The sequence below is a fragment of the Tamandua tetradactyla genome, chromosome 6 (genome assembly GCF_023851605.1).
Source record: "Tamandua tetradactyla isolate mTamTet1 chromosome 6, mTamTet1.pri, whole genome shotgun sequence".
In the NCBI taxonomy this organism is placed as follows: Eukaryota; Metazoa; Chordata; class Mammalia; order Pilosa; family Myrmecophagidae; genus Tamandua; species Tamandua tetradactyla.
This window is the reverse complement of record NC_135332.1, coordinates 70,792,265-70,816,291: the sequence shown is the minus strand read 5'-3', so window position 1 is coordinate 70,816,291 and position 24,027 is coordinate 70,792,265. Positions and strand designations below refer to the sequence as shown.

Sequence of the window (24,027 nt, the reverse complement as noted above, 5' to 3'; positions counted from 1 at the left end):
TCCGGGGAGGGGCTCAATCCCGAATGGTGAGGGAGGCAGCCCTGCCTGCAGGTGAGATGCTGACTGAGGGCAGCCTGCAGGTGGATGGAGGAGGGGGAGGGGGGTCCTTGTCCTCGCAAGGGTCTCTGGGCTCTGGTCCCATGGCTTAATGAGGGACTCAACGACGTCCTCGCCTTCGGCCCCTCTCGCACTTCCCAGGCAGGCCCCTGAGCTACCACCAGTAGGCATTCTGCTAAAACCAGTCTTTTGGGCCCACCTCTCTCCTCGAACCGCTCCAGGCACTTCTTGCTGCCTCCGAGATGGAGCAGGAAGCCCTTGGCCAGCCTCACGGACCCTGGGCTCTGGGCCTCCCTGCCTGGACCCCCTGCCTCTCTTTTCCAGTTTCCACTGGGAGTCGCCTCCCCCTGGAAAGGCAGAGGCCTTCCCTCTCAGACTGGCCTCACCACCCCCAAGGCTCGGCTGCCACCCAGCTCCCCTACAGCCTGCCCTGGCCCTCTCCCGTTTGCTCCGTTTTGCATCTGTCTTCCTTCTTCCAGCGCGTCCCCATTTCCTGTTGTCCCAGAACTTTCTGCGTGTACACACTTGATCTCCCCATTGGAGTCTCAAGACCCATTTGAGAAAGAAACTGTACCCTTATAATATCTAGCAAAGCTATACTCGTAGGACACATTGCCCCATGAATGCATAATTTCTATAGCTGACATTTAATGTACACATTTTTATGTAAAAATATCTGAGTCATCAACTAACAACTCCCAGCCAGCTTTTAAAGGACACACCAATGTCAGGGCATGAAAGTCAAGGCAAACTGAAAGCAGAAAAACATGTTGTAACTGGCCCCACTTCTTATTCATACAAGAAATTCTCGGGGGCCCGTAGCTGAGAGGCCAGGGAGAAAAGGATGGGCGAGCCCACCTCGCCAGCTGACGGGTGTAGTCTCGCGAGGGGCTTGAACACATTCCCAGGAGATGGGAGTGCACATGGCAAATGCTATGGGGGTACGTGGGGTGCTGTCGGGCAGAGTTGCTCCAACTGGGGCCCACAGAGGGATGAGGTCAGAGCATAAGTGGAGAGTGGGTATTTAGTAACATTTAGAGCTAATTCACCTTGCCCTGAATCCAAGCATGTGATCATCTTTCCCCCTTTTGTATTCCACTTTTAATGTATTTCACAAAAAATATCAATCCAAGAGGTAAGGAGCTGGAAGAGAGGCAGGGGGCAGGATCCTTGCATCCAGCTAGTCTGCAGGCATGTGCCAGGAAGCCAGTGGGTGCAGCAGCTGAGCCGGCCTCACTGGGTAGTGGGGTACCCAGGAAGACTTCCTGGAGGAAGCAGCAGCTGCGATGAGGGCTGAGATGGGGTCAGCCAGTTGGGGCGAGTGCAGAGAGCAAGACCTGGCAGGAGAAAGCCTGGAGGCCCTGAGACCTGTAGGGCGAGTTGTGCAGAACACACCGAGGCAGAGGGGCAGGGCGGCCGGTGGCGGGCAGGGGCCATAAGGAGCAGAGGGGCCTGTCGGGACTCGGGCTGGGTGAAGGTGGCCCCAGCTGCTGCTCTGAGAAGTCTGGATGAGCTGGCCCAGGAATGGGGATGAGCAGGATAAGGCGCAACCACGCAGGGGCGCTGTGGCAGGAGCAGGACTGGCTGGGGCGAGGAAGGGGCCAGATTGGGGATGCAGAGCAGGGACAGAAACAGAGACAGAGACTTTGCTGCAAAGTTCAGACAGGAGGCCGGTGGGGAAGGCTGGGCCCTGCCGCTGCCCTGGGCAGACCTGGCACAGGTTCAGGGAAGCGGGTAAGTTTCTCCTTCCCTTTGGCCACTGGCACCCTTGCTCTGCAAGTTTCATTCCCAACGTCCTCCCAGAGAGTCGAGGTCTGGAAGGGACCCAACAGACCAGTCTCCCAGGCCGATAGGCATGACACTGATAGGCAGCAGGGAAGAACCTGAGGGGACGTTCAGGGAAACTGAGTCACCTTCCACTCCCCTCCCCAACCACATCTCAGCTGCAGGGGACCCACTCCAGACTAGTGCCCCCCTCTCCTGGCACTCACCACCATATGTCTATTTGATAAGCTTCTGTCCCTTCCACCACGGAGGTTGAGATCACTGGTTGAAGCCGCAGACAAAGCCCCTGACCTCATGGATTGGAAGACTAAATATAGTTAAGATGTCAATTCTACAGAGCCCTGAACTCACTGCTGCACAAATGAAAAGAGGCAAAGCTGGGTTTCCAAAACCTATGCAAGACAATCAAAGCAGTAGGCTGAACCCCCAATCTTGGGGTTTGTTCATATGAAACTTAATCCCACAAAGGATAGGCTAAACCTACTTAAAATTAGGCCTAAGAGTCACCCCCAAGAGAACCTTTTTTTGCTCAGATGTAGCCTCTCTCTCCAGCCAACACAACAAGCAAACTCACCACCCTCCCCCTGTCTACATGGGACCTGACTCCCAGGGGTGTGGACCTTCCTGGCAACGTGGGACAGAAATACTAGAATGAGCTGAGACTCAGCATCAAGGGATTGAGAAAACCTTCTCGACCAAAGGGGCGGGGGAGAGTGAAATGAGACAAAGTAAAGTATCAATGGCTGAGAGATTCCAAACAGAGTCAAGAGGTTATCCTGGAGGTTATTTTTATGAATTGAATAGATGTCACCTTGTTAGTCAGGATGTGGTGGAGAGACTGGAGGGAACTGCCTGAAAATGTAGAGCTGTGTTCCAGTGGCTGTTTCTTGATGATGATTGTATAATGATACAGCTTTCACAGCGTGACTGTGTGATTGTGAAAACCTTGTGTCTGATGCTCCTTCTGTCTACCTTGTCAGCAGACGAGTAAAAGAAATGGAATGGGGATGAATAATAGAGAGAACAAATGCTGGAATAAATTTAGAGTGAAATGCTGGTGATCGGTGGGGGGGTGGGTATGGTATGTATGAATTTTTTTCTGTTTTCTTTTTATTTCTTTCTCTGAATAGATGCAGATGTTCCAGGAAATGATCATGATGATGAATATGCAACTATGTGATGAGATTGTGAATTGCTGATTGTGTATGTAGAACGGAATGATCAGGGGTTACGAATGTTTGCGTTTGTTTGGTGTTTTTTTGGTATTTAAAAAAAATTTTTTTTAATTTAAAAACCTCTGCGCGTCCAGGAGCCACCCACTCTGCAATAATCAATGCAGTAAAATCTCACAAACCAGACAACTAGACTCAGAATCTAGGGCCTGGGTTTGCCTTTTCCCTGGAGCCACGTCTCCCCCTTTACAGGACAACCTTACCAACTTTGGGGGCTCCATCCAAATGCAAAGAATAATGGATGTTGATAATTGCAAAGGGACATTGTTTCCCATTAAAGAAGTCCTGAAATGTCCTGTATTGGGGGGGATTTCATGTAAATACTTCGACTTGTAATAAATACTTAAAAGTCATAAAACTGCATTTCTGAAAGAAACGAAAAGTGAGTGTTCTCTAACTCTCCTTGCAGCTAGGGGCCCTGAGCCTCCTGGGGCCACAGCTACCGTTTCTGCTTCCTGCCACTAACACCTGATCCCAGAGCTGTGTCTCTCCTTCAGGACACCTTGGAGATGTGCACCAAGGAAATCGAGTTCAAGTGCATCCTCTTTGCTCTGTGCTACTTCCACGCCGTGGTGGCCGAGAGGCGCAAGTTTGGAGCTCAGGGCTGGAACAGGTCGTACCCCTTCAACAACGGAGACCTGACCATCTCTATCAACGTCCTCTACAATTACCTGGAGGCAAACAGCAAGGTAGGAGAAAGCGCCCCCAAACTAGTTCTCCGAAAACCCCTGGGGCTCAGACGTGGTTCTTGTGTGTTCCTTGCGCTATTCTCTTTGGCTTAAGTTTAAGAGACATTATGTAGTTTTCATAAATCGAACCTAATTGAAAAACGGAAAAGAACGTCACCTGTGACCCACCAACCTGATATAATAATCATCGTCCAGTCCTTTGCCGCCGCCTCCTGCACCTGCAGCCACTCCATTGGGGTTAAGGTCTGCCCGTCTTGCACTGAAACAGAGAATTTCCCCCCCCCGCCCCCCCTCACCCGGCAGAAGTCCCAGTGCCCTGGGAGACACAAGCCAGCCAAAGCAAGCCGGCAGAGATTCCTAACAAACCCGCTGGAACAGATGGAGTCTCCCACCTCCCGGCCCCCCACCCTCAGCCAGAGGGACATTCTGTGGCTGGGGGATCTGTCAGTGTCTGGAGAAAGCACCAGAATTTCAGGAAGGGGGTGGTCAAAACAAATGTTTTCTAGAAAATCAGGAAATGCGTCTTATCACTTTTATGGAAAAGCAGATGTAAAATCATAGGCAAACAAGTGACAGAGGAGCGGAAAGAAAGCCAGCACGCCCCCAGGGGTGGTCTCCAGCAGGGAGGGCATGAGCGGCCCTGAGTGGATTAACACAGGCCCCTGGCGAGCATGGAGGCAAGGAGGTCCCCTTGGGGCCAGAGGCCGGCCTGAAGCCGGGTCCAGCTGCGTGGCCTCCACGCGTGAGCATGCCCCGCAGCCAGGCTGCAGGTTCACCCCCTGGGGCCTGGTGGCCCGCTGGAAAACCGGAGGGGACAGCCGTCCCTGCGTCACGTGGGTGGTCCCAGGACCTGGCTGGGCGCTGGCACAGCTCCCCTCCTCGGCGACCCCAATGGAAGCCGCTCTGCAGAAGGCTCCTATGCTCGCTCGTGGCCCCCACACCAACAGCTCAAGGGAACAAGGTGCCCGACGCCCCTTCTTACAGATGGAGAGATGCGGGAGGGGAATGAAAACGGTGCCTGGGCCCTGGGGTGGGCACCTGAGGGACCCAGGTTGGAAACCCAGCAAGCCCTGCAGCCTCTCTGTGCCTGTTTCCTCATCAGTCAGACAGGGATTAAATGCTTGCCTCAAAGCTGTGGGCATTTAAGGAGGAGAAATGGGAGGTGCTGGCTTGGCCTAGGTGCACTGGAGCCCTTGGACACCCCCACCCCTGTTTCCTGCCCTGCTGGAATAAAGCTGAAGATGGGGGCCGGGGGGTGCGGTGCAGGAAGGGGTGCGACTAAGCACAGGGCGAGGCCAGGAGACAGGCAATCCCAGCGCGCTGGTTCCGAAAGCCTGGGAAGGTCTGATGAGAAGGGGCCGGCAGGAGAGGGGCTGCCCTAGTGCAGGCGTCCGCCTTGCCCCGTGGCCGACACAGCTGGAGAATGGATTCCCAGGGGTGCCATCACGCTGGCCTGAGCCTGGAGTGCTGTTTGCACTTAGTTCCCTGGTGAAGCATCCAGCCTGGGAGCAGGCAGTTTCCCTGGATTCCCACACATCTCATTCAGGGGGAAGGGCAAGGGTGGCCTGCAGGAGCAGGGAGCCGGTGGTCCACTTCATTGGAAACAAGGTGCCGGCTGGCCACTGCGCATCTTACTGGCCATGTGAAGGAAGAAGCTACGCTGAGGGAGTCTCGCCATCACCGTTAGATGCAGTTCTCCCTCGGGAGATCCGTTTGGGAGGACTCATCTCCTGGAATCTTTAAAAGACACTTGCCCCACTTGCACACACGCATGCAAACCCAGGTTGGGCAAGAAACAGGTTGAGAACGGACACCGTGTGCTTTGGTGAACGGATTGGGTAATGGGCAAATGACATACAAAGGAGACTCGCTCTGCCGGCAGAGTTATCAGCAGGTCATCTGCATCAAGCTGGGGCTGGTGATCTTTCCTCTGTCCCAGCACAGCTGTGTCGTCAGGGAACCCTCTCTGCTCCCTCTGCTCCGGGGGTGAGTGAAGTTCAGAATGACGCAGTCCGGTCCCAGAGCCCCCCTCCTTCCCCTCCACACCAGGAAAAAGGTCAGCGTTTCCCTCACTGGCTGGAAGATGAAACCATCTGGAGTGTTGTTAAACCGCCTGCTCCTTACTCCAGGAGCAGCCTGGCGATGTGTCCCTCTAATGCATCCTCCAGGGCGCTCTCCCCAGCTGCTGTGGGACACACGGATGGCATGAAGCCTTTGACATTAGTTCCACAGTCCCCCCTCGGCCAGAAACCGTTCCTAGGGGGAGCACGTGTGTGTGTGTGTGTGTGTGTGTAGGAGGATTACTCATCCCTGCCTTACAGGAAAAAAGAAAAGCTGCTAAGAAATGATGATCATGCATCTATGTGATGATGTTAAGAATTACTGATTGCATATGTAGAATGGTATGATTTCTAAATGTTGGGTTAATTTCTTTTTTTCCGTTAATTAATAAAAAAAAAATACAAAAAAAAAAAAAAAGCTGCCTCTAAAGCAAAGAAATGAAATACAGAAACAGCAGCTCAGCAAACACCCAAGAAAACCAAGCAGAGAAAAATACCTTAAGTCATGGAGTGACAGGCTAAAGAAACAGTAAAAGTGAATGAGACTAAGTCAAACAGTTGATTCACCAATGAACTCATTCCATTAACCGACTCACCAGTTTTTAATAAACAGCTAGTTGAGGCAGGGACTGGGGAAGCTCCAACACTAAACACATGTATACTTTGCCCTTATGAAGCTGCAATCTCGACTGAAAAATGCAGATGTGCAGGAGCAGCCGTAGGCTGGGCTGGAGCAGTGAGACCTGCTCTGGGCCTGGCAGACATACCTTGTTTCATTGCATGTCACAGATATAATGTTTTTTACAAATTGGAAGTTTGTGGTGACCTCGTGTCGAGAAAGTCCATCAGGCACCATTTTTCCAACATGTGCTTGCCTCATGTTTCTGTGTCACATTTTAATTAAGGTCTGTACATTGTTTTTTAAGACATAATGCTATTGTGCATTTATTAGGCTACGGTAGAGTGTAAGCATGACCTTTCTATGCACTGGGAAGCCACACAATTGTGTGAGTCGCTTTATTGCGATACTCACTTCACTGTGATGAGCTCGAACTAAACCTGCGACACCTCCCAGGTGTGCCTGGGTCGCAGCCAGCTGTGAGCCACACACGGCTACTGGGCACCCGAAAGCTGTGGGTTCAAAAGGGAGAAATCCTGCAGGTGTAAAACACACACTGATCTCAAAACCTTGGTACCAAAAAAAGGAATATAAAATATCTCGTTTATCATTTTCATCCTGATGACATGTTGGAATGATAGTATTTTCGATATATTGGGTTAAGGAAAATATATCAATAAAATTTACTTACTGTGACTGCTAGGATATTTTTCATTGCATCCGTGGCCCCCATGTGTGGCTCCTGTTATACTTCTGTCAGACAGGAACACGCGTCACATTAGGGGGCATGGAAGTTAAAGGCTTCGTGGAAGAGGCTGCATCGAGACAGGCTTTGAAGAACAGGTAGCATCCAAAGTGGTGACCGAGAGGGGTGAGTGCTCCAGGCCGAGGATATAATGTGAACCTCAAGAAAGAATGGGGAGCAGTCGGTCTGGCTGAATGGTGGCGTGGACAGATGCAACAAGGAACAAGGCCGGCAGGACCCTCGGCCTGCCCGGGAGAGCCTGGAAACCCAGTTGAGTGAGGGTGCACGCAGCCAAGTCTAGGCTTTGTCCTCTAAGCCCTGGGAAGCCCGGACTTTGGGTCAGATAAGTTACTTGCTCAAAGCTACCTATTGCTACAAAGGCCTCTGAGGCAAACGTGGGTGAGAGCTACCTGGGATGGTGTAATAAGTGAGGAAATATAGAACAGACTAGTTTTAGTGGGATCAGAGAGCACGCCTGCACTTTTGAAGATACGACTCCCTAAACATCGTGCCCACGTTAAGTGCCAGCAATCAATGAGGAATTAGAATGATTTTGCTTGAAAGTGGACTTTATGGAGGCCAAGAGTCGCTGCTGGCTCCGTGTTTTGACCCGTGGGTAACAAAGATGGGAGCAGGCCGAGGACGGGGTTTGGGGCTGGAGGCAGGTGAGTTCAGGTTCAGACCTGTGGCATTTGAGGGGCCAATAGAAGAGCTCGTGGAAGGAGAGTGCAGAGGAGGCAGCAGGCTGTGGGCCAGGGGCCGCCCCTGGAGAGGGGGTGGAGAGAGAGTCTAGCCAGAGGGAGGAGACACTGGAGGGCAGAGGGAAACGGCAGTGGGGGGGAAGGCCACGCTTGGGCGTGGGGCCTGGGAGGAAGCAGGGCTGGGAGGCTGACCTGGTGGGCCTGAGACAGCGGGTGGCTGATGTACAAATGACCACAAACTAGGGGCGGCGCTTAAGAAACAGATTGTCCCTCTCACAGCCCTGGCGGCCGGAAGTCTGAAATCAAGGTGTCAGCAGGACCCTGCTCCTTCTGAAACCCGTAGAAAGGGTCCTTCCTTGCCCCTGCTAGCTGCTGCGGGTGGTCGGCGCTCCCTGACTTGTAGATGCCTCCCGTCTCTGCCTCCGTCTTCACACGGCCTCTGCCAGTCTGTCTGTCTAAATTCCCCTCTTCTCATACGGACGCGTGTCGTGAGACGTAGGACCCAATCCAGTATAGACTTGTCTTAACTAGTTACACCTGCAAAGACCCCATTTCTAAACAAAGGTCCCATTCACGAGAGCAGGGCTGAGAAGTCAGTGCATCTTTTGGGGGCGCACAGTTCAACCAGCAGCAGGGGAGCAGCAGCACACGCCTGGGGCTGCCCCTTTCGAGGCCACTGGCCAGCTGACTGCCCCAGCCTGCCCATTTCTAACGATATAGAGAGGGGCGAGGGGGCAGCCTCCCCAGCTGCCCGCTCCGTTCTCAGGTCCCATGGGATGACCTCCGCTACCTCTTTGGGGAAATTATGTATGGTGGGCACATCACGGACGACTGGGACCGGCGGCTGTGCAGGACGTACCTGGCGGAATACATCCGGGGGGAGATGCTGGAAGGAGAGGTCCTCCTGGCCCCAGGCTTTCAGATCCCGCCCAACCTGGATTACAAGGTGAGGAGAGGGGCTCTTTCTCGGGGAAGGATGGCAAGGCAAGCACGAGCTCGCTCTGCAAGGTGGCAGCACAGGTGGGTGCCACCCTGGCTGGCACTCCGCCCAGAGCCCAGGCAACCAAAATAATCCAGGCCTGGAAATGCAACCCCTGGGAGGGGGGAGTGGAAATTCCTTTTATGAGCTAGGGAGCAAAGTGGGGGCCGTCCACAAAGGGGGTTAGGGAACAAGTGGGATTTGTACAGAGGGCAAGACGTGGGCTGAAAATTCTGGTAATAAGGGCTTAATAAACAGGATGACATGGGTTTCGGCTCGCACGGCTTTACCTTGGCAGCCTGCTCTTTTCAGGGTTACCATGAATACATTGACGAGAACCTGCCTCCCGAGAGCCCCTATCTGTATGGCCTGCACCCCAATGCAGAGATTGGCTTTTTGACGGTCACCTCCGAGAAGCTCTTCCGCACTGTCCTGGAAATGCAGCCCAAGGAGACCGACTCGGGAGCAGGCACAGGAGTATCCCGCGAGGAAAAGGCAGGTCCCTCAAAACCTTTCTCCCAAAGGTGTCCCGGAGGCAGGGGAGATGCAGGGTCTAGAGCAGGGGTTCTGTCACCCGGGAAGGGCACTAGGAATGTGTGGGCAATGCACATTCTCCATCCCATCCCAGCCAGAGGGAGTGGGGGGCTCGGGGGTGGGTCCTGCACGCCAGCTCCCAGCCCTCCAGGGGTCGCTGAGGCATGCTCGGCAGGAGAACCACCAGCCTGGAAGGAGGCAGAGCAGATCTGCCATCCTGGAGTCTCTTGACCTCACCAGCTGGTGCTCCAGAAAGCAACCCGCCCACTCTCCCACCTTGCCCTCATGCACCAAGAGATCCTTGCCGCTGAGAGTCCTGGCAGAGCAGAAACGAGGGCTGGTACAGGACAGTCCTTCCAGATGAGCCTCGGGAAGGTCCCATCGCCACTTGGAGAATCAGAAAAGCTCAGGGAGTTTCAGGGCATTTAGTAAATTCTCACGTTGTCTGGGTTCCCCTGTGCTCGGGGTGGCCACCGTGCCAGCCACCGCTGTGCCTGGGGTGCTTTCAGCAGGGTCTCCTCCAGGGGCAGCAGTGTGGGGTGTGTGTGACAGAGGGAGGAAGCCCGCTCCAGTCTAGGAATGTCTGAAGGCACCAGGCCAGGGGGCCCTGAAGCCCCCACGGCCACAGTCATCTGGCCTTGCCGGTGGGACATTCTAAGCCTGTGGTCAAGGCTCCCTTCCCGGCCTCTCCACTCGCCTCTTCTCCCCTTCCTCCGGGGTCCGGGTGGGATGCCAGGTAAGGGGGCTCCTGGGGGCTTTCAGGTGAAGGCCGTGCTGGATGACATCCTCGAGAAGATCCCGGAGACATTCAACATGGCCGAGATCATGGCGAAGGCCGTAGAAAAGACGCCCTACGTGGTCGTCGCCTTCCAGGAATGCGAAAGGATGAACATCCTGACCAACGAGATGCGCCGTTCACTGAAGGAGCTGAACCTGGGGCTGAAAGTAAGAGACACCCGGGCCAGCTGGAAGCCAGGGAAGGGAGGGAGGAAGCAGGCTGGCTAAGCCCACTGCTCCCCACAGCTGCAAGACAACCCCCCCACCCCACCCCCTGGCCCCTCAGAGCCACAGCCCTTCGGCATCAGCTCGCCATTGCCTGCCCCCTTCATTTTCTGGCCTGGAGTTGTGGACACTCGGAAAGCAGGGACACTCAGGCTCCGGGGTCAGATGATTGGAAGCAGATGACCGGATTGTTCCCCGGCAGAGAGCACTGATGCGACACAGATGTAGGGCTTCTCTGGAGGCACTGGGCAGACCTACTCTCAGTCTGAGCTCTCCCACCTCCCCGAGGGCAGGCAAACACATCCTGGGACGGCCACTCCTGCGGCGGCCACATGCAGAAAACAGCACCTGTCTGTGTGTTCCTTAGGGGGAGCTGACCATCACCACTGACATGGAGGACCTGTCCACGGCTCTGTTCTACGACACTGTGCCCGACTCGTGGGTGGCCCGGGCCTACCCCTCCATGATGGGCCTGGCAGCCTGGTACACCGACCTGCTGCTCCGCATCAGGGTGAGGCTGTTTGCTCTGAGCTGCTTCCCAGCTAAGCCTCAGGGGCCCACAGGAACACGGGGAGCAGGGGCAGGGTATCTCCCCACTGCGGGGCTGAGGCGCCTGCTGGCCAGGTCTTTTTCAGAACAGGGTCAGAAGGGGCTGCCCTTGCCCCTCAGGTGCCCTGACAATGCAGGCACTCCCTCCTGGGAAACAAGCGTGTTGGGTCACTCAACATGCAGCTGCCATCGGCACGCACAGAGAGCATGCCTTCCAGCAGGGGCCGCAAGCCCATGGGAGACCTGCTAGGGTGAGGGGCCCACTACGTGAAGTGGGGTGGAAAAGGCAAAGCCTCTTGAGGGCCCCCAATTTACTCTCCAATTTTAAGTGTCCCCTTCTTGACTCTTCTCTTCCAATCCTGCATTTAAAAATGGAGCCGGGCAGTATAGCCACGTCGCGGGAGGGCGGCCGCCCCGCACTAATTATTCTGTCCAGCATCCAGGGTTCTGGCCAACGGCAAGGTTCTCTAGTGTCACCCCTGGAGCCCCGCGCTCTCAAGCCACCCCAGCTTCTGCTCCCAGCTGCCATGCTTCCTTGCAGGAACTCGAGGCCTGGACGACAGATTTCGCTTTGCCCACAACCGTGTGGCTGGCTGGATTCTTCAACCCCCAGTCCTTCCTCACAGCCATCATGCAGTCCATGGCCAGGAAGAACGAGTGGCCCCTGGACAAGATGTGTCTGTCTGTGGAAGTGACCAAGAAAAACCGGGAGGACATGACAGCTCCCCCCCGAGAGGGCTCCTACGTGTACGGACTGTTCATGGAAGGTAACGAGGGCAGGGGTTGGGGGAAGCTTCCCGAGAATCAGGCTTCCTCAGCCTGAGTGGATGGAAATTGCTCTGGGCAGGCAAGGGGAGCAGGTGCTCTAAGAGGGGGCACATCAGCCCTCAGTGTGGGGCAGGCTGACAGAGTGGCCTCTGCTCTGAGACCACGCTCAAAGAAGGTAAGCCTGGGCTGTCCCGTTCCAGTCAACAGCCTGGGTTCTGCCTCACTGAGAATGACAGTGCTTTGGGAAGGCAGTGCCAGCCTGTCTGGCGGCAATGAGGAAAGAGGCCTGTCCAGGCTGCAGAGCAGGGAGCCCAGGTCCAGAGTTGTCTGGGGGAAGCTGCTGGCTCCAGGGTACATTAGCTGGCCTCAGCAGGCAGCAGCACTCCCCTGGGAGCCCCCAGCTCTGCTCTCCAAATGGCTGCTGCCTCTGGCACAGGCTAAAGGGCCAAGGCTGAGGCTGACCCCCTCTCACCAGGGGGAGGACACCAGGGGGAGGTGTCTGCACAGCCAGGGCCTTGCAGCAAGGGGATGAGCTGCTGGAGCTCATCGGAATCTCTCACACGTCTGCCCTTCTCTATACCGGGAGGGAGCTGAGAGAAAAGCCAGGGAGACCAATTCCACAGCTTCAGTTCCACACAAACCTCCACCCCTCAGTGACATCCATCACTCATAACTGGGAGGTCTCTCCCCATTTCCCATTATCACCAATGACAAGCAGAGCAGTAGCCACTGTCCACATTTATTTTGGAATTACAGATGAGAAACAGAAGCATTAAAGAGGGTGAGTAGAAATAAGAGTGCTCTGGTTAAAGGCAAATATTTATTTATACATACATATACTTTTATACCGTACCTGTACATGTAGGGTAGGGAGTCAGGGAACTTTGATCTCCCGTTTAATTGGAGTTATGATTTCCTGCCACAGAAATTAAGGAGATTGGTGGATGAGGCTCTGAAAATGCCACAAATTTAAACAGAGGGCCCTGAGCTCTTTGGAGCTGAGCAGTTCTCAGCATGCAGCAGTCGACATAGCAGTTAGGAGGCGCACAGCTCCTGTGGAAGCCCTCTGTTTAACTAACTCCATTTCAAGTGCTTCCTGCACCGGGCCAGGGCTTGGGGGTGGGGCTCAGACAGGGGTCCGTGGGCCCTGACCTGTCTTCGCTCGGCCCCATGCTTCCTGCCAGCACACACCAGGCAGGAACTGGCCGCACTGTCTCCGCAGGAGCCCGCTGGGACACACAGACAGGAGTCATTGCCGAAGCGCGGCTGAAGGAGCTGACACCGGCCATGCCCGTCATCTTCATCAAGGCCATCCCTGTGGACCGCACGGAGACCAAGAACGTGTATGAGTGCCCTGTTTACAAGACCCGCATCCGCGGGCCCACCTACGTTTGGACCTTCAACCTAAAGACCAAGGAGAAGGCAGCCAAGTGGGTCCTGGCGGGCGTGGCACTGCTCTTACAGATCTAGCTCCATCCCCAACTTCCAATTAGAAACTCACCCTGGCCTTCTGTCCTCCTAGATAATCAAGTCACTTTACAGTGCATCGGGACTAACCCAGGGGTGCTGGGGGGGCACAGAAGGGCAGCAGATTAAAACAATGGCAGTTGATTTGTTATGTCTCTCTGACTGCAAGGACTCTGCCTTCACTTTTCCTCCCAGGACCCAACTCCCAAATCTTGACTTCCCGGAGCCGGGTGGGGGGCACCTGTCGGGGTTATCTTTGGTCTGAGGCTATATGCAAACAATGCCCCAATGAGCGAACAGGATAAGGCCTTCCCTCAGGAACAGACGCTGCTGCCTCCACACACAGCCCTCACAATTAGAAATCCTAACACAGGATTTCTTCCTCCAAGGATGAAAGGACCTTTCTCAATCCCCCCACACACACACTGCACGACATCTCCGAGAACACAGCATAACAACGCAGGTCCAGGGCCCAGCCCAACGCGTGCATGTGCCCCAGGAGATCATGGTGCCTTTTAACCAAGTGAGGCGGGAGAGCCCAGGGCCTCCTCGATTCTGGGCAGCGTTCTCCCTTTCTTTGGTCCACCTTTTCCTTCTACCCCACCCGATCTTACTTCATGCAGCCAGCTGGGGGTTGCTGGCCTCAAGTAAGCTGGAAAAAGGGGTCCTGACATTCACTGGAACAGTGAGCAGAACAAGGCAAGGCACCCTCTGCAACACTGCAAGGCAAGGCTCTGGGGCTACTACTCAGCAGCTGAGCAGTTTCCACCCAATTCCAGGCACAGAAGCTGCGACCAAGACAGGCACACTTGCAAACAAGTGAGGCCAAGTGCCTTGCATCTCTGGCTAGGCCTTTAATCCACTTGAGTCTCAGGCATCTGTAGAACAACAATTTCAGAAACCACCCTAAGCCAGTCCAGAGGGAGGAGGATGCAAGAAAACCATGTTCCTTAAGGAAAGACCATGTAGGGACCTGCTCACCCGCAGGAGGCGCAGCCCCTCTGGGCAATCCTTCCTCCCTCCTCCCTCCCCAGGCTCCTGCCCCAGGGCGCACAGGGGACTTGGTCAGGGCTCAGCCCTGAGACAGATCTGGCTCATTCCTCAGCCATCATACCAGCAAAAGGGTGTCTACGTGTGCCACCAGGACAAGTTCCACAAAAGTGAGACAACAAACCCCGAGCCCCAGGCCTGGTGGGCTTTCCAGGGCAGGACCGTGCTCCAAGAGGCCAGCCTGACATGCGAAGCTGGTCCAGGAGGTGGGATGCAGACAAAAGGAGGAGACTATTAACTGAAAAATGGAGGATATGGGGAGGCAGCTAGGAGGGCCTACAACCTCCAGGTAGGATGGACTCCAGAGGGGAACATGCCCTGCCACTCTTATCTTTAGGCTTAGACACAGAAAGAAGGGATCCTTTAGGAACATCTGGCTCCATTCTGAGTAAAATTCAATCCCAAAGTCTTAAGAAAAAACATTTTCCCAAGAACACTCAGCGCCCTCTAATCGTGGGTAAGAGGTCCCAGAAGCCCTAACTTTGAGGGTGATAATCTCCAAGCCTTGAGTCCCGTGGGGCTGGTCATAGGGGAAAGGAGAAGCACCCCTGAATCCTCCCCTCCTGGGAACAAAGGGTCCACTCCCTTCAGGGCTGTGGCCATGCAGGCAGGATGGTGTCAGGTAGCACCTCTGCTGGCCAGGAGGGGTCACTGCAGCCCTTTGTGTCCAAGCCCCAGAGAAGAGATAAAGCTACCAGTGGCCACCAGAAAAAAAAAACCCACAAAACTGAAGCTTTCCCAGTTTTGTCTTAAGAGCCTGAAAAAAAAAGGGAACTTATTCCACATATAAATATTGTGGCTAATTGACAAAATCATCTCCAAACTTTCCCACAGATGATTCACCTTTGGGTTCAATGATGGACAACCACAAGGAATGGGACAAAAAACATTTTGCAACTTAGGTGCGCTGAGGATGGAGCGTTCCATTTCCACCTCTAGTCTTCAAGTCTCCTGGCTGACTTATTAAGTGTTAGGGAGCCTCAGTTCCGGAGAGCTCCCGGATGTGCCTGAGTGGGAGTGCTTGTCCAGGGCCACCTTGACACAGGGGACACAGGGGAGGAAGTCAGTGCAGCAGCTTAAGCAGGGAACAGCACTGAGACTGCTGTGGTGTGAGGGTGTTGACTGTGGTTCCAGGGAATCTGTCGGAATATTAACAGTGTTTACCAAAAGCCTCTCTCCACAGAGAGACTCAGTGCCCTGGGTTTCTCTAGTCTAACTGTCCTGCAGAACAATTTAATAACTAGTTCGAAGGCAGACAGTGTTAACTGATGTGCACTGCCTATAGGCAGTGAGGACCTGGCTACGGGCTCTACCCTATTTTCCACCACTTGTCTGAAAGCTCACATATCCATCTGTCCCCTGGGTGGGGGGTTTGCAGCTGGCCTTGGTCCAAGATCAGGAGCTCCTGACACTGGAGACTCCCCCCTCCCCATGCACACAGCAAAGGCTGCTGTGGCCGGGCCGGCTGGCCACCCACGGGATGGCTGCAGTGAAGGCTACCAGCCCTCAGGGAGAGAGGTAGGAAGCTGCTTCCAGAAGTAAAATGCTGGGTCCTCAAAGTTGCCATGCCCTGGGGACAAGAGGCCTTTTTTTCTGGAAAGATCTCTTCTACTGTGCACGGTCCAAGCACCTGAAGACACAGAAATTGAGGAAGCAGCTTTCTGAGACTGGTTTCTGTGGACACGGGTGGGGGGCTCAGTCTTTGACAAGCACACACGTGTGTTTTAAAGATGCCCTGTTGTGAGATTACAGAAGAAAATGTTTATTTTTAAATAGATAAAGTAAAAATGAGGCCCATTCTTCAAGATACTGTTTTCAAGGGATAAAAAACCTATAGATTATAAGACTTAAGTGATATATCAACCTATTCACAATGGACTTTATTTGGACCTCAATTCCAATAAATAAATTAACAAAATGCAAATGAAATAGAAAATATAAGGTAACTGGAAATGTGAATATCTTCTGGGTATTCAACTAGATTAAGAATTTCTATTACTTTTTTATCATAAGTGATACAGGTATAAGGTCTTAATTTGTTTTTTAAAGAGCCTTTATATTTTAGGGGGGAAAGAACAGAATCCCCCACATATTGTTCAGAAACATGGTAATGCTTCAATACCAAAGAGAGCAGAAAGAGCCAAGAGAGAGTGCTTGGGAGGGAGGGGAGTGAGCAGGGAACAACCCCAAAAGCACACAGAGGGTATTTTGTGTCTTTTATTACTATCTAACTCTCTGAATTTATGCACTAATTGAACAGAAATGAAATACAAGTTAAAAAAAAAGAGGTGTGAGATTCAGAGAGCCACAGGGCCCAGGCTAAGGGACACCCGAAGCGCAAGCACAGGTACCCCAGCATGGTCCCTCCCACTGGTCTTTGACTCCCCACAAGCCAAAGCCCCTCTCAGCACTGTCTCTGGCTGTGGGTGGGCTAGCAGAACCCCCAGGAACAGCCCATTGCTGCACTCCAGGAGACTGATGCTCTGTAAGACCGGTCCTTGGGTTCATAGCCATCTGGGGGTGACTCAAGGTCACTGTGGAGAGACTCCTACCTCCACAGGCAGCCACGGGGTAGGCAGTTAGGCATTGTGCCAGTTTGAATCTGTGGTGTACCCCAGAAAAGCCATGTCCTTTAATCCTCATTCAATATTGTGGGGTGTGAGATTTTTGATTATCAATGGAGATATGACCCACCCAATTGTAACTTTTGATTAGATGGTTTCCATGGAGATACGTCTCTACCATTCAAGGTGGGGCTGCTTACTGGAGCCCTTTAAGCAGAAAAAGCTACAAGGCCCACACAGCCAGAGACCTCTGGAGATGAAAAAGGAAAGCACCCCTGGGGGAGCTTCATGAAACAAGAAGCCTAGAGAGAAAACTAGCAGACTTCCCGGGTCTGCCATATTTTCCAGTTGGGAGAGAAACCCTGAACATCATCAGCCTTCTTAAATCAAGGTATCTTTCCCTGGATGCCTTAGATTGGACATTTCTATAGCCTTGCTTTAATTTGGACATTTTCACAGCCTGAGAACGTGTAAACTTGCAACTTAATAAATTCTCCTATTTAAAAGCCATTCTGTTTCTGGTATATAGCATTCCGGCAGCTTGCAAACTAGAACAGGTCTTCTCTGTCTGACTGTGGGTCACGGTGAGGGGCCCCCACAGTGGTACCCGCCCTGCTACTGGTGAGCTAGTTCAATGGGCTGAGCAAGTCCTACTACTCTGTCACCTCGCATCTCAAACACCACGTATGTAACGCACGTCATGGAAATGCCAGAGAGGCAGCAAGGCCCCGAGGTCTGGCACAGTGGAGGTCTTTTCCTAAGGCAGCAAGCCACAACAACTCTCCCAACGGAGAGAGCTTTCTCCTCCTCCCACTTCTGCTGCCTGCGACACCCTGTGCTCAGCCTCAAGGGGGGAAGAGCTGAGTCTCTCTCTCTGCCACTGGGTTGGGGACCTTGTACGAGGGCCTCCTCCATGATTCCCAGGGAAGGAAAAGCAGAAGCATTTGATGTAGTGCTGACCCCACCATGGTGGCTCTGGGGGGAAGCGGGGAAAGGGAAGAGGGGAAAGGCTGCCTAATTTGGCATTAGGTTCAACACTCTGATGATAACCCTGGAACATTCATGACCCTGGAGCACTATCAACTTTGTACTTAACCAATGAAGGGGTCAAAGAGCCCTCCAGGTTCCTATGAGAGGTCCCTGGGAGCCATGGACTGTCCATCTGCCCTACTATGCACGCCTGGCAAAACCCTGATGGATCTGGCACTACAGTCTGCACCTGAATGTCCTCAGAAGAAGTTCTTAATCAATGGAGTCACCATCTTCACCCATAGCTTCACCCGCCGACTTGGCTGCTCAAAGGTAGCTGAGGACACTGCCCCTGACCTCAGGTAGAGCTGCTCTTGCTCCTGAGGAAGAAGAACAAACAGTAATAGTTAAGAGCTGCCCCTCTAGCAAGAGGTATGTGGCCTACTGGCCCCATCCCAGGACCTCAACCAGTGCCGGGAAAACAATGACTGCAAATGCTAACCCTGGCTCAGAGACCCAGAGGGCACTCAGGAGGCCAGGCCCTACACGTTGTCTCTAAAACATCCCTTCCAAAAACTACGAAGCCTGTTCTCCTAAAGACTTTTAAGAACAAGATACGTATGGAACAGGTAATTTCGAGGTTAAGAAAGATAGTAGGCAGAAAAAAACATTTAAACTGTTCACCTTCACTAAATAAAGAATTGCAAATAATAAAGATATTTTAAAATGAGAATCACTTTTCTTCTAAAAAATTGGCAAAAAGGTGTTTCTAATATGTTTCTGTAATGATAAAACTACAAGCTGATGAAGGCTTAGGAGGCAGGCTGTCAGGAAGGGGGCCAGACTCAGCTTACCCAGGAACCACTGGGCAACAGCGATAAAAAGCTTTAAAAAACAACAACAAAAAAAAAAACCAAAGAGTTCCACTGGCAGGAGTTTATCCCAAGAAAATAACTATACACTACAATTTTCATATACAGATATTTATCACAGCAACACTTATAGCACAGAAAAACTGGAAACCACCTAAATATCCAACTGCCAACTAATTAAACAATAAACCCACAACACAAACCAGCATTCACCATGGGATAAGTCATGTTATAGAACATTTAGTCCTAACTTCATCAAAAAGAAAATACCCCGTAAGTTTCCTCTGTATGTACACAGAACAAAAGATGGGTAAGAAATGATCCAAATGCTTTCAGTGATTATCTCTGCATGAAAGGGTTACTTTCTTCTGATTCTTAATTTCTACAATGAACCTTTATTACTTTCATAATTTAAAAATGCCAGTTTAAAAACATTTATGCTTTGTCTTAAGTTGTATCTAGAGGAGAAAAGGTCTTTTTTTCAAATATTCCCACCAGAGATACATTTCCTCTAACAGAGCTTTCATGGGGCAGAATTAAGAGCCAGCGACCACAATTCCAATCCCGCTTCATGCCTTCGGGCTGTGAGAGCCCTCTCTGAAGTCTCCTTGTCTACAAAATACAGGCCCCAGGCCCAACTCCCATGCTATTGTACAGCCCCAAAGCTGATGGACATGGGAGCACCGTGGTATCACATGGAAGATGTCACAGGATGGCCACAGGAAACACTGGGGGCCAACAAGGGCTGCCCACCCCAGGGGGTCTTATGCCATCTGCCCCGGAGGATGTACCAGACCCCTCGGACCCGGTAAGGACAGAGAACTGAGGGCATGGCAGAGTCTGGCCATCAAGCCTGGGGACTGCCGGGTGCCCTAGACCTCCCCACTCCCTTTGATTATTAGTTTTCGCATTCACTCCCTTCATCAGGGAAGCAACTGTTTCATGGCCAGGGTCCACGAGGCACTTTCAAACCGAGCAGACCCCACAGCCAGCTTTTCTGTCCCAGCTCTGCATGTCACAAACAAAAGGACTGAGTCCTCTGGCTTCCCAAATACTGCTGTAAAGGTCCCAATCCCTGGCTGGATGTGCCCGGCAGAGAAACCAGCTTTGGTCTCACGGGGCTAGTTTGCAGAGTCTCCACAGACCCGGCTCCAGTTTTATGTTTTCAAATGAATACACAGCCAAGATTTCAATTAAATTACCAGAAACACTTAGGTTTCCTCATAGACTCGACAACGGGGATGGAGAAGGAAATCAGCTGATCAAGAATACAGTGCTGCTGAGGGAGTCTTTCTCGGGTCACAAGTGGTAAACTGTGTTCTCCGAACAAAACCAGGAAGCTTTCCATTTTATTGTATGTACTAAGTGAAGGGAGGGGCTTTGGATTCTGATAAAAATATCTCCCTATTCCCAGGGCTCCCTGGGACCTGAGTGAGAGCCCTTCCCCATATCCCCAGCAGAGTTTCACAGAGACGGCTTCTAGGAGTAGGGCCCCCTGAACAGCCGGGGTTTTAGGGACTTTCTAGGGCTGTGGGAGGTTGTGTGGCTGGGCAGTCCCAGCCACACTCTTGACACTGGGCAATGTATGGGCCTCCCCGAGGAGGGCCACTGCAATCCCAGTATATAAATATATAGGTGGAATGGTCCAGAAGTGCATTTCTGTATTTCAAAGGCACAAGCTCAATCTGTCTCTAAAGAACGGAAGAGCAGATTACCACCCTCCCACAGTCAAAAGCCCCTGAGATTCAAGTTTGAGAAAAAAAAAAAAAGAAAATATCCCAAATATGTCATTTGGGAAAGCAGCTCCTGACCACAACCAGCCCCAGCTTTTCTCAAGATCCAGGATGTGGGTTCAGTCCCCTGATCTCAGGAAGTGGGGGACAGTAGCCAGGAACAGGGCCCTAGACACGTGCTTAGGGAGCTGCCCCCCCCCCCCATCAATTCAGATCCCCAAAGACCCCCTCCAGCTGCGAGTCCAGGCAAAGCCTCACCCACAGAGGGTCTGTGGGAACAGTCCTCTCTGTAACAGAGGCAAGTACCCACCGACTGCGATGTGGAAAGCTGCAGCTCGCACCTTTCATACTGGCACGGTGCAGAGGCCAGTGAGAAGCTCTATTACGGGAACTTGCAGTCTGTGGGGGCTTCCTCAGTCACGTCTGTGTGGAGAAGTCCGGCAGACAAACCGAACATCCCGCTGGCCCCATACAGGGCATGACCACTGTCACACCCTCTTTGCCCCTGGCCATGAGGCCCTTCCTGGCAGCAAGTCCCTACTCGGTCACTGACAAGATTCCCAGATTACAGGAGGGCAGATCTCAGGGAACAAGGCAGTTACCATTTCCTCATCCATCAACAAGGGCTCCAACAATTTCGCAAGAGCAATTCCCAAATGCTGGAGTAAAAAGCTTAACAAAGTCAACAGCTAATGCTTCTGGGGGCTGGCCTAGAGCAGCTTTATCTGCTCTCCAGTGACTCAGGAGGGGAAAACAGCACCTTCCATGGAAAGGCCTTGGTTGGAGGTCATGAGTTAGCAGGAGTGCAGTGCCGTGTCTCCGTCTCACGCATATGTGTGCTGTGCTTTCATTTTCACAAGAGTGGCAGATCATAAAACATAAGGATTCAGTGAAAGCAGGAATGAATTCCTGCCACCTTTCTCATCTGAAGGCCAGGACTGTCTCTTTCTCAAGAGGATGCTAGGTGCCACTGCTGCATTCCTCTTCCACAGAGAAAATGGTGCCCTTTTGCGCCTCTTGGCCTCAGCCCAACCAAGTCGCCAGCAGCCACATAGACCCTACAGCGAAAGGCTCAGGGTCCCTGACCTGGAACCCCCTAGCCCTAGCCCACGAGACATAGGCTGTTCTTTCCCCAACTTAAGACAACCCTGCGAGGGGCAGAGCCCATAAGACGCTCTCAGGAGCTCTCTCCCAAGGCCAGCAAAGCACTCCCCGGACTGCTGCAAACGAACCCCAACTCCAGACCCTCCAAACACACCACAGCAATGCCTGATGTGCCAAGCCACCCACAGCTGGCGATGGTTTCCTTCAGACCCTATTTTCCCCAATCTCAGGAAGAACACCTGCCTTCTCCCTCTCCAGGCTGCAAGGTAAAGACATTCTATCACAACTACGAGCATACACACAAAAAAACCCAAGTCAAAAGGAATCTGACTCCAGGACTATCCCCCTGATATGAGTAAGAGGCAGAAGCAGCCATGAACATCAGAAACCTTTAGCCATCCTGATTCCCACACATACACCCCAACTCCAGACCCTTCAAACACGCGAACCAGCAGACCATGCCACCAGTGGCACACCTCCAGGTCAGCACGGCGCACACCTTTTAGGTTCAAGTACAATATCCTTCATCTCCTGACTATTTAAAACCCAAACGATCAAACTACATTATTACCAAATGAAACAATTTTGAAATAAAATAACTTCAAAAGAATCCAAATTATCAGTGCAAAAGGATAGTTCATACTGACTAAGGTCACAGAAATCTGTGAAAGGGAACCCAGAAAACCTTGGGATCCCCTTGTTCTCCGTGAACTACCCTACCCCTTTGTCCTGGCAACAGGCATGCTTCCTAAGGCCCGGCTTTTCCTCTTGCTTCTTCTCTCTTCTTGAAAAGGCACAGGCTTCTTACATGCCCTCCTACCTGCAGGGCACGCCTTCCTCCCAGTGCCTGCCCAGGCTCTGCTCTGAAACACCTCCTTAGAAGGGTCTTCTTCAGAAATAGCTGGAGACTGCCTGGAGCAATTCCTTGAAGGGGGTCAGGACCCGAGTGACCCTGGTCCCTTCCCTCTTGCATCCCAGGCTGTGTGTGTGTGTCGGGGGCGGGGGGGGGGGGAGTCCCTCCAGGAAGCAGTCCCAACAGCAGGAAGAGTTGACCACACTGGGCTGGGTGCAGCTGCAGCCATCAGAAATGAGCCTTCAAAGGGCAGCTCTGTGGTGGGCTTCCTTCCCTCCACTGGCAGGACTGCTGGGGACTCCAGTCCTTTCTCATTCTGCCCTCAGTCCACAGCAGGAAATAACGGCAGGGGACAGCACTCAGGGAGCCCAGTGACAAAGGCACAGTCAAGCACTGGCTATACCCCCTCTCACCCCAGGAAATCCCACTCGCCCCAACCAACCTGATGAAGCTGCTGCTGCAAGGTACGATTTTCTGTCACGATTGCAATCTGGGCCTCCAGGTCCCGATGAACTGACCTGTACCCAAAATTAGGAGAGCCAATCAACGTGAGGCAGGGCAGGCTGCTCCCTGCCAGGTACAGCCAGAGGCCTGCAGGGAAAAGGAAATGTGCAGACAGGAAATGAGCACAGCATCTGCCGAAATCCTCCCCAAGCATTATTTCAACCTAAGACAAAAGTGGCCATGTGGCATTTACTCAGGTAAGGGGCCACGGCAGATGGGGTGGACAGACTCAGCCATGACTGCTCCTGCACCCAGGCTCCTCCCAGGTACAGCTGCCTCAGCTCCACAGGTCACCAGGCACAGAGGGAAGCTCAGGACCCAGGGGGTAGGTCTGGGTCTCCTGGGATGCCCCATGGAAAGGCCAAGCTTCCAGCTCAGATTGATTGCCTTTGTTATCTGTCTGTCCCGCTGCATGCTCTGCCGGCTTTCCCAGCAGGACCAGAAGTCAGGGTCTCAAAGGGACCTTGGAGACGCCAGTGCTAAGGTTCTGCTCTCACAACCCCTACCCCACCCCCATCCCTGTTTGAGCAGGGCAGCAAACCTCCATTCTCTGGAACTGCCTAGGCCACATCCTAGCTGAGGAAAAGTAGTGTATTAGGCTTCATACCTGCCTGTCAGGGAAAAACTCACTGCCACACTCACCATGGCAGGCCAGGCCCCAGCTATGCTTTCTCCCTGAGCCGCCCCTTTAAACCAGCAGATGAGGGGCTGCTGCTGGGAGGAAGACTTGGGGGAGGATACTTCTGCATCCACCTGCAACTCCTTTCCACAGCCCAGAGCAGAACCCATCCCAGCTAGGGACACATCCATCCATAACTCAGACCCTACTTCACGAAAAGGCATGAAGCCCAGAGGAGCTCCAAAACAGAAATCTTTGCTGGCAGGGGCGTGGGGCTTGGGACCTTCTGGGCTGGACAAAGCAACGTCCACTCGAGGGCAGGAGGAAGGCAGCCGATGGGCCCTGTAAGCCTCTGCCCCACCCCAGACAGCATCATGTTCCCCTGGGCTAGGAAGTGAGCAAGCTCGTTACAGTCAAGAGAAAAAGCAGGGCACCACACAGGCACCCCAGAGGTGCCAGACCCAGCCTCATCCCCTACCCCAGGGAATGTGCTGTCTGACAACACTGGGGAGACATTTCTGTAATGAAGGCTTCGATCATGGCTCTCTCAGATCAGCTAAAACGACAGCTGG

At 52.9% G+C, this 24,027-nt stretch overlaps 2 protein-coding genes across 9 annotated transcripts in view; one reads left to right on the top strand and one right to left on the bottom strand.

The window, feature by feature from the left end:
- The window catches only part of DNAH17 (dynein axonemal heavy chain 17), a 146,265-nt gene extending 132,934 nt beyond the window's left edge, over window positions 1–13,331 (top strand). For 4 of the 6 annotated variants that reach the window (XM_077166116.1, XM_077166115.1, XM_077166124.1 and 1 more), the window contains 7 exons: window positions 3,572–3,763; window positions 8,655–8,834; window positions 9,180–9,362; window positions 10,164–10,346; window positions 10,771–10,914; window positions 11,494–11,719; window positions 12,943–13,331. In XM_077166116.1, coding sequence (XP_077022231.1) covers window positions 3,572–3,763; window positions 8,655–8,834; window positions 9,180–9,362; window positions 10,164–10,346; window positions 10,771–10,914; window positions 11,494–11,719; window positions 12,943–13,190 — 1,356 coding nt within the window. In that variant the 3' untranslated portion in view covers window positions 13,191–13,331. Of the gene's footprint in view, window positions 1–3,571; window positions 3,764–8,654; window positions 8,835–9,179; window positions 9,363–10,163; window positions 10,347–10,770; window positions 10,915–11,493; window positions 11,720–12,904 lie in introns of all 6 variants that reach the window. The other 2 variants (XM_077166117.1, XM_077166118.1) reach the window with 2 other exon arrangements.
- Window positions 12,527–24,027, bottom strand: part of PGS1 (phosphatidylglycerophosphate synthase 1) — a 45,674-nt gene continuing 34,173 nt past the window's right edge. For all 3 annotated transcript variants that reach the window (XM_077166126.1, XM_077166128.1, XM_077166127.1), the window contains 3 exons: window positions 22,775–22,923; window positions 18,021–18,150; window positions 12,527–13,035 (listed from right to left, as the gene is read on the bottom strand). In XM_077166126.1, the coding sequence (XP_077022241.1) occupies window positions 18,031–18,150; window positions 22,775–22,923 (269 nt within the window). In that variant the 3' untranslated portion in view covers window positions 12,527–13,035; window positions 18,021–18,030. The remainder of the gene's footprint in view (window positions 13,036–18,020; window positions 18,151–22,774; window positions 22,924–24,027) is intronic.